Source organism: Silene latifolia, chromosome 3 (genome assembly GCF_048544455.1).
Source record: "Silene latifolia isolate original U9 population chromosome 3, ASM4854445v1, whole genome shotgun sequence".
Classification (NCBI taxonomy): Eukaryota; Viridiplantae; Streptophyta; class Magnoliopsida; order Caryophyllales; family Caryophyllaceae; genus Silene; species Silene latifolia.
In genome coordinates this window covers 142,424,588-142,434,716 of record NC_133528.1, presented here as the reverse complement: position 1 = coordinate 142,434,716, position 10,129 = coordinate 142,424,588, and the positions used below count along the sequence as shown (strand labels likewise).

General features: G+C 35.4%; 1 protein-coding gene across 1 annotated transcript; it reads left to right on the top strand.

The window, feature by feature from the left end:
• The first annotated feature begins 2,852 nt into the window (after positions 1-2,852).
• LOC141648227 (uncharacterized) lies at positions 2,853-7,220 on the top strand. Its single transcript, XM_074456739.1, has 10 exons — positions 2,853-2,999; positions 3,128-3,186; positions 3,286-3,326; positions 3,438-3,469; positions 3,938-3,966; positions 4,971-5,007; positions 5,091-5,147; positions 5,283-5,359; positions 5,484-5,557; positions 6,973-7,220. Exons 1-10 carry the CDS (start codon positions 2,916-2,918, stop codon positions 6,990-6,992), a joined length of 510 nt encoding a protein of 169 aa, XP_074312840.1. The 5' UTR covers positions 2,853-2,915; the 3' UTR covers positions 6,993-7,220.
• The last annotated feature ends 2,909 nt before the right edge of the window (positions 7,221-10,129 follow it).

Here is a 10,129-nt window from a genome sequence, read left to right as displayed (position 1 = left end):
ATTATTATGTTTTATAAACAAAGAAGATAAAAATAAAAAGATGACACTATATAGGAGGGATTGTAGTTATGGAGGTCTTTAAAATTGTGAAAGAGTGTTTTATGACTCTTTAATCTTTTTCTTGGAAAGATTGAAGGGCAGGTAAATAGCTATTGATTTCTTTAGATTTATGTGCATTTATTCCGTATTATTAAATAAAAATTTATTATTATTCATTTTTTTTGTAAAAAAAAAAATATTATTACTCTTATTATTATTTCTGGAGTTATTTAGAGTGTTTTATGACTTTTTAATATTTTTCTTGGGAAGACTGAAGGGTGGGAAAATAGCTATTGATTTCTTTAGATTTATGTGCATTTATTCCGTATTATTAAGTGAAAATCTATTATTATTCATTTTTTTTACAAAAGAAAATTATTATTATTTATTTATTTATTATTGTATAAATAGGTATGATAGGTGGCAATAACATATAACGTGACACGTAGCATTTCAAAAGAGGCTCAACATACTTTTTTATGTTATTATATAGATAGATAGTGGTTTGATGATTGTACTTTTCCCTAAACATGCATTGATTTTTCCTGTTTTAATTAGGGTTTTAATGACATAAATTAAAGTTTTGAAATTTTGTTTGTTTGTGTTCACAGGATGGGAGACGTTTGGTTGGCATTTCATTATAAAGGTAAGACCTTTGATATTTTCTGGTTCATGATGTTGATTTGCTTCATATTATCGACCTAATTTTTGATCTTGGTGATGAAGCACTGAAACAAGACGTTATTATACCTGATGTATATGATATGTGGTATAAGGGTAAATTTGGGGATAAAATTGCTATTTTAGGTGATATGGATTTGCTGGCAATGTTTATTACACTACATGGTAAGGAGACAATTGATGTTTACGTAGAAGATACTGTGAAACCTATAAAAGAGTTTAAATTAGCTGCTGATCTTAAGAAAATGAGAATGGAGGAAGAGGAGAAAAAACAGAGGGAAGATGATGAGTTGAGGAGGATGGAAAGGGAGGCATTAAATGTCGAACCTTTAATCATGGAGTTCCTGTAATTGATTGTGACAGTTAGAAAACTATGTATGTGAGAATTCGTGGGCCTCAGGATGTTTCACCACCTACAAACCCTCAAACTCAACAACAAAATGAACCTACCCAGCCTAACAATTTCAGCCAAACACATTCTACATTTGCAACCCAGTCACAATACCCCACTTCTGATAGATTTTCAAGTCAAACTCAACATCAACAACAAATTGAACCTACGCAACCTTACTCCAAAAAACAACCTGAAACTCAAAAGAAAATGTCAAAAACCACTGCTAAGAGGAAAGAAGTTTATGTTGCAGAAAGTAGAAAGAAGAAGGGTGTGGATACCTCAGTCACAGAAGGAAGGCCTAAAAGAATGGCTGGTGAATCAGATAGAGGTCAGGATGGTCTAAACATCAATGAGGAAAGTGAAGGATCATCTGATGAAGATTTCACATGGGATGTGGATGGGGATGGGGATGGGGATTGGGAATCTGAATATGATACTGATGTAAGTTTAGATGAGGAAACTGAAGGCCTTGAGATGTCTGAAGAGGAAGAAAGAGATGGGGCTAAACATCCATTTGATATTGATGTGAACAGAGATGGGGATGGAGAATATATAACAAAGGCTTACAAAAATGGGAGGATGTATATACCTCAGAAATTTGGTGAGATAACACTTACGGAATAGGATATGTTTATGGCAAAAGAAGACTTACTGAATGTAGTAGCAGATTGTTGTATTCAACACAGTTTTACTGTGGTTGTGTTGAAGTCTGATAAGGCTAGGTACAGAGCAATATGTAGTGGAGGGCATTATTGTTAAACTCCCGATCCGGATCGTAGGATCTTACGATTCTACGATAAAAAAAGTGGTAACCGATCCCGATCCTAGGTAGGATCTTAATTTTGTAGGAGCTTTTCGAGGCAGCACGAGCACGGCTTGTTCGTGCTTGAGAAGGGCTCCGACGACAATTTTCGTATATTTTCGCGCCCAAGCACGACATGGCCCAGGTACGAGTGGGTCCGGCACGAACCAGGCACGACGGGCCTAGCACGACACGACTCGATGTTTGACACGAAACTAGCCATTAATGGCAGTTGGGGATTTGTTCGTTGAAGAATGAAGTATGATGAATGTTGATTTTTGTTGGTAGACATGGCAGCCATATAGCCATTATATGGCTGTTGGGTTTTACTTTTTTTTTTTTTAAATAATTTTCAAACTTTATAAATACCACCTTAATCTAATTCATTTCTTCACAATTCCATCCATTTATTATTCTCAAATTTCTTCTAGTTATCTGAATTCATTTCATTTTCTTCAAAATATAACAATTATTATAAACAGCTAGTCTTGCTATAGACAGATATATCCGTCTATAGCTAAAGACGAGTTAAATAGCTTGAAAGTTGTGACATTTTTTGCCCCACCACCCCACTTATTGTTTGTCCTATTAGAAATGTGGTATTATATTTGACCCGTCTTTAGTTATAAACGGATATGTGTCGTCTATAATGAGATTTTGTGTATTATAAAACAATTTTGTTTTTAAAAAATAATTAACTTAAGTTTATTGGCCCGGCCCACGTGTTTTTGCCACGATCAATCCATGGGCCAGGCACGGCCCGAGCACGAAAATGATTGTGCCAGAAGCAAGCCGTGGCGTGGGTTAGGATGAGTGGGTCAGGCACGACACGGCCAACCCAATATCCGTGTCTGGGCCGGGCCATTTTTGAGGAAAGGCACGATAGATCGGCCCAGCACGGCCCAATGCCACCTCTACCCGTACTCCATTAGAAAACGTTGACGTAACGGTCGATTAAACCAAGAGGTTATCGTTGAGAATTAGCGCGTTTAAGCAACGATGGCAAACCCGGCGAGTCTCAAAGAGTGGTTCGACCGAGTTGACTCAGCTCAACTCGGAAACATCACTGCTCTTCAACTTCAGGTTCTCTAATTTTTCCTTCCTTAATTAAAAATATATAGCCTCGATCAATTATTAATTTTGATTAGGTGCGATGATGATTGAATTTATCGATTTGATGATGATTGAATTTATCAATTTTGATTGTTCAGAATGCGCTTGCCGTAGGAAATCTTAATCTCCCGCTTTCTGTTGTTCAACAGATGATCAGGTTTGAATAACATGATCAATGATCAATTGATTAGGTAATTTAATTAGGGTTTTTGAATGTGAATTATGATACTAAGTTCAAATTTTGGGCGATTTTTAGGATGTATGATTTTGATAAAAATGGAACGATGAGCTTTGAAGGTAATTTCTCTTTTCGCTTTTTTTTACGTGTATTTTTTGTGATTTTTGAAGATAAGATTGCGAAGTTTTGTATATTTATGGATCAATTAATTGTATTTCGTATTATTTCAGAATTTCTTGCCCTCAACAAGTTTCTCTTGAAGGTATAATCTTTTAGTTTTCAATTATGGTTATTGTATACTTAAGAGCAAGAGATAATAGTGAATTTGAAGGTTTTCTAGCGGGTTTTAAACCATAACAAGTCATCTATAAACGTTCATACGGAATTTGCTTATTGAACTGAATTGAACCTGAATGTACTCGACTGAATTGAATCGAGTTTCTGAACTGACTTACCAAAGTTCTCCATTTGCCGTAATTAATCAATTGAACTTTGTTCAGTGTTTGATGCATCGTCATTATTTATAGAAATTCGTATAGTTTAACAAGTTGTGAGCGGATTTGTATTTGTTGGATAATCTCATGTAAGAAGAACGAGACCTTAGTTTAGAGCAGAACTTAAGATCAAAGAGGATATCTCCGTGTCGTTGTTCTTACAGTAATAATGAAAATTGACGTTCTCTTTTGTGTTCATTATTGTTGATCTCCTGCTTTTGTTGTTAACATTTCAGGTTCAACAAGCTTTCTCGGACTTAGAGAGGTAATTTTATCAAGTATGGACTATGGAGTACTTAATGTTGCTATCTGTACATTTACATTTCAGACTCTCATGGTTAGAAGTAGTAGACCATTGTCATCATGGTTTCAGTACAAAATTATTGAGGAGGTCTGTTGGCGGAAGATTGTGAGCTAGACTTTTGACCAGTCTTAGTTTTTTTAAATAAATCATGTACTTCGAACTCCTAGATTTGTGAATTGTGATGTATAGCAGTTTATGATTTTGGGTGAATAAAACGAGGAAGGCGGTGTACTAGAAACTGTACTATGCATAATGACGTGTCATTGGTGACCAATAGAATTGAATCAAGGTCGCTTATGATCCATGGAGGCTTAGTAATTACTCTTATCTTGATTAGATTCAGCTTAATAAGTTGCACTCTTACCGACTTGCCTTCCTGAGATCTTCATCATATTTTGCTTGCTGCTAGTCTTCCTTATTGATTATCCAACTTACACTTGCCTTTGTATATCCTCTAATTTTTTGCTTGCTTGTGATTGTCCATCACTGTACCATCTAGCATATAAAAGACTGCCAGTTTTTCGTTGGCGGTAAGAGCCTATAAGCTATTTGGCATATTAGCAATGGTATCCATATGAAGTCTGTACTTCAAGGCTATAACAGTAGGAGTTAGATTAAACCTTTTCAAATGACTTCCCCCCTTTGTCTCCATTTGTTTCTCTAATCACCGTCTTGTTTTTAAGTCAGTGGCTTTTACTCTTCCTTCTTTCCAGTGGCATATGATGCTATTTTCATCATGCCATATCACTTAGGTTGTTGGGTATAAACATGGATAGAGTTACCTCGCTATTCAAAGTTTACATATAGCTTTGCTATGTAGAGGATATTTCTGTGCACATACACAAGGGTGATTTTAGTGAAAGAATTACAAGTCACAGTTTTTTGCTTATCCTTGTAAATTGAAATCTTAAAATATTGCATTCTTTCTCTTGAAAAGCTTATCTAATTGGAGTTTTGTGTCACAGGGGCCGAGGATTTCTCATCCATGATGATGTTTATGAGGTAGTCTAATCAATCTCAAACGCCCATGTTCCAATGAGTTTTTGCTTGCTGATACTTGAGTTTTTTCGCTCGTTTTTTGCCAGGCACTAGTAAAGCTTGGGTTCTCGCTTGATTCTCCTGCCTTTTATACAGCTTGTGAGGTGATGCATCTATTATAAAAAAAAAAAAAAAAGGACTTTCGTTACATATCATACAATTTCATTAATATTTCGTACTTTCTCATTTAACTTGTGATATTCTCATTTATCAACATTTCTCTTTCTCTTCTTCTTTAGAGCTTTGATCAAAAGAAAAATGGGGAGTTTCGACTGGATTCTTTCATATCTTTGTGCACATTTGTACAATCTGCTCGGTAAGTGGCTTTCAGTTTTGAGATCTTTATAATTAAATAGGCGCCTATTGGATTTCAACTTTGGCGGACTTGCATTGATGGAGACTTATAAACATTTGACCTCTGACTCTTAATAACGTTACAGCAATCTTTTCAACTCCTTCGATACGAGTAAGCAAGGCAGAGTCACCCTTGATCTAAACCAATTCATTTACTGCAGTAAGTATCTACTGTTTTTTTCCCGTCCATTTTTTCATTTTTTTTGCTGCAAGTACGAAGGCATGGCATTAGTATATTTGTCATTCATTTTGATTCTTATATGCTAGAGACAGTGGAAGAACGAAACATCTGATACTCAGTATTAACAGTAGGTCTCCCTTGTGACGGGTCGGATCTTGCGACGGGTATTATGTGAGTGGAAATGGGTAGAGGGGACAAGGTGGGCGCCCACCCCATGTGCTCCTTCTCTCACCCTTATGGGTTTTGTGTGAGACGATATGGTACCCGTCACAAGTTTGTGACGGATACCCTCCGTCATAAGGGAGAATTTGTGCAGTATTAAACGTTTAAAATATGTGGCATTCTAATAGATTTAATGAGTTACAGACTTACAGCAATGAATTGGACAAGGAGAATTTTGTCTTTTCTGGCAATATTCTGGAGAAGTAGATTTACTTGAGATTACTCAAGTTCGAGTATGTTGAAATGGAATTGATCTTCCAACTTTTCTTTGTCTGATAGATCATCTACAAGTAGAAGGTTTACTTCAAGTAATAGAATGACTGCTAATTACAGAAAATAGATACTGCAAGTAATAAAATGACCATCAATAATATAAACCTAATGCTGTGTGGGACATGATTAGAAAGTTGTGGCATTTATCTAATTACGCTACTCCACCCAAAACTGAACAAATATGATACCCGAGTACTCTAAGAGGCTCCCGTTCATGGCGAGATAAGTTAGTGCTCAGAGTTACTTAGTCCTACCCTTGCGTTGAACAAAAATAACCCTTTTCATAATTGTGCAGTGTCTTGTATAGACTAATTGCTACTCCCTCCGTCCCGTTCATTTGTTTACCTTTCTATATTAGGAGTGTTTTTTATGTATGATTTGATCATCCATACCCATCATGATCCACTTGTCATTCCATAACACTAACTACAAGGGGTCCCTTCCCATCTCCTTAATAATTGTGCCAAAAGTCCAAAACCAAAGGTAAACAAATGACCAGGACAGAGGGAGTATTTCACAATAGCAAAAACGCAGACAATTTAGTGAACCATCCATCGAAGATTAATAAACTCAATTCTGTACCATATGCAACCATCAAACTAACAATTCTAATCTTTTGTCCCTATCACGTATCAACCAAGGGCTTGTTTTTCCTCTTTCTAATAGTCAAATTAGCAGCAACTCTAAACGAGTACCTCGTAGTTGACATTATCAATTATCAATATCATATGAAGTTTGAAGTGACTAAAACAGCTTTCGGGTGTGACTGTAACAACCGAACTCTTAAATGATTATAATTGAAAATTCTGTCATTTGCGTTTTTTCTAACGTTTAGATAAAGTGATAATCGCAACTGGTCCTAATGTATATTATCATTTCATTATTTTTGGTGGTTGCAGCTGCGAATTGTAGGATATGAGAATATGAGAGAGATGGCACTCACCTTGCACATTTTCGCGTGAAGGCTTTTTGTACATGCCTTTGTGTTTGTTCATAATGTACCATCTTCTGTGTATGCATCGATATGTAATCATCTCCTTTCTTTTTCTTTGTCCTGCTGCTGTAAGTTTCAAGTGATAGATGTTGTAAGATGTACTGTATAGTCTACAACGATTTATGTTGTTCTGGCCTGAATTACTTCTTGAAAGATTTGATGACATGAAAATCTAGTGAATGCATCATGTGACAAACAGCCTGACCCATCATCATTTACAAAGATCACACAGCAACGTCACCGCAGTGTTTAAAGGTTTCCGTAAAAAACTGCAAGGTAAGGACTAAGGAGGATCAATGAACGCAATCGTAACCTTGTTTTAAGGTTTTAAGAGACAGACTATTTCTAAAGGAAAATGAAAAGGCGCCACCCGGTGACACCCAATTTGGGCGCCACCCTCTCACATTGGGTGAGTGGGGACCCCTTCAATTAAAAAGGGTTGTGAGAGGGTGGCACCCAATTTGGGCGTCACCTGGTGGCGCCCTATCACTATCCATTTCTAAAACTCTGCAGGTTGAAAATTGCACCAAAAATTACTCCCTCTGCCCTGATCATAGTTAGTACGTACTTGTAATTATAGTACACAATTTCGTTTTGTTTCGCCATAATTAGGCTGCAAGAACAATGTGCCTTTTTGTCTCCTACAAAGATTATATGCGAAACGCAAACACCATGCACACGACTCACACGACTACATGGCGGTAGGGCAAAGATTCTCTCCATTTCTTTCTCTCCATTTTTTGTCCATTTTCTCTTATAATTCTATATTATATTAGTATTCTACAATTATCTCATCAATCATTTACACCGATCCGTTAGATTGTTTTAAAATATAATCCGGGCCGCTAAGAGGAATTGGAAGGAACGAAATTGAGAGGAGGAAAAATAGAGAGGATCTAAATTGATCGTAGTGGTAGACATAAGACCTAACAAAACTAATCCAACCCGCACCCGAATTGACCGATCCTATCCGCTTCTACCCGAATCTTAATGTCGCATAAGACCTGACAAAACAATTAGTCTCACTATAGACGGATATATCCGTCTAAAGTAAAAGACGGGTCAAATATGCTTAAAGTGGTGACATTTTTGGGTCCCATCATACAACTTGTCGCTTGTCTTATGCTTAAAATGAGTGAATATTTGGCCCGTCTATAACTATAGACGGATATCTCCTGTCTATAATGAGAATTTGCACTGACAAAATTACCCCACGCACCCTTATCTGACTCACAATCTTGCAAACTCGAACGGACACGACCCATATCCGACCCGGATGATAGGCTTAGTTTTTTTTTTTTTTGGGTGTCAAATGAGGCGCAAGGCCAATATAACATAGGAGAGATGGTGAATCGAACCCGTAACCTATTATCACGATACCTCAGTCTTAACCATTAGGCCACGACCTAGGCATACAATAATTTCATCCCCTAGATGCAAAATTTGGAATATTCAAGTTCTAAACTCATTTTTTGTACTTTGTATTAAGATTCTTTCCTATAACCAGTTCCAAGACTATACAACTGGATGTACAATGAGCATTGTACATCCAAGGGTATTTTAGTCTTTTTCCAAATGTTTTTACAAAAAAAATAAAATAACATAATCCAATTTTGAATTCAATCCTCCTACTTTCTCTGGCTGCTTCCATATTTTTCTAACTCCTCTCCATCTTCATCCATCATCCACTTAATGAATCATATTCTCCTTTTTATTATTATAATGGAACAAATCATATGACGTAACTCGTGAGGGGAAAAAAAATTTATCCAAAATTTTTAATACATGAAAATAGTTGAAGCTCGTATTCTTTTTACATTAGCTCATATTTTTATCTTTATAGCTCATATTCTTATGTGCTCGTATTTTAAAACTCTTGATCCTTTTAAGCTCGTATTCTTTTTAAATTAGCTCGTATTCTTATATTAATAGCTCATATTCTTATGCGCTAGTATTTTTAAGCTCGTAATCCTTTAAACTCGTATTTTTTTTACATTAGCTCGTATTATTATCTTAATAGCTCGTATTCTCATGTGCTTGTATTTTTAAGTTCGTGGTTCTTTTAAGCTCGTAATCTTTTTACATTAGCTCATATTCTTATCTTAATAGCTCGTATTCTTATGTACTCGAATTTTTGAACTTGTATTCTTCTAATAATAGTTCGTATGATTGGTGTAGAAATTTACCTCAAATATTATTAGATCCATTTGTCCTTCTTGATGATGATGTAAATTGCTTCTCGTTCACCAAAATATTATTAGATGCGTTTTTCCTCCTTGATTATGATGTCAATTGATTTCTTTTCACCATATTAGAATCAGAATTACGGATCGTTTAAGAGAAATTTAGAGAAGAGAAAGAGGGGGTAGGGTTTGTCGGCTGGAGAGAAATCAGAATTAGGGAAAAATGGAGATGTGTAGAATTTTTTTTTTGGGCTTAAATAATTTAATATGTAATATATGGGCCTGATGTACCATGCTTCCTGTACAACAGGATGTATGATCTTATTTGTGCCTATAACTGGTAGTTAAATAAAAAATCGTTAATTAAAATTACAGAGCACTAACGTATAATACCGAATCTTAGCGAGTTAATGTAACCCTCTTATACTATCTCACATACTTCCTTTTAAACTTTAAAGGTCCATTAAATTAATAGACTTTACATATTGTATATGGGGGTAATGTTAAGATTAATTACCAGGTTATAAGTCCACTTTATTTTATAGACTAATAATCCGTACTCCGTATTAAATAAAGAGTATATTCGCCCTCAAAGTTAGAGATAGAAGCGCGAAAGTAGTGATTAGCCTCCATAACTTTCACCAATTATGAGATTAAGCCCCATAGCTTACAAATATAGCAATTAGGCCCCATAACTTTGAGTAAAAGTGAAATTAAATCCATTTTTTTTATTTCTAACCAAAATTGCACCAAAAAAATCAATTTCATCCATTTATACAATTTATCAATAGAATAATTTTTTTATATATTTATAAATTGTATGAAATTTATTATACATTTTGGGAAAAAAAATATTCGAGTGAATTACATAAAATTTAT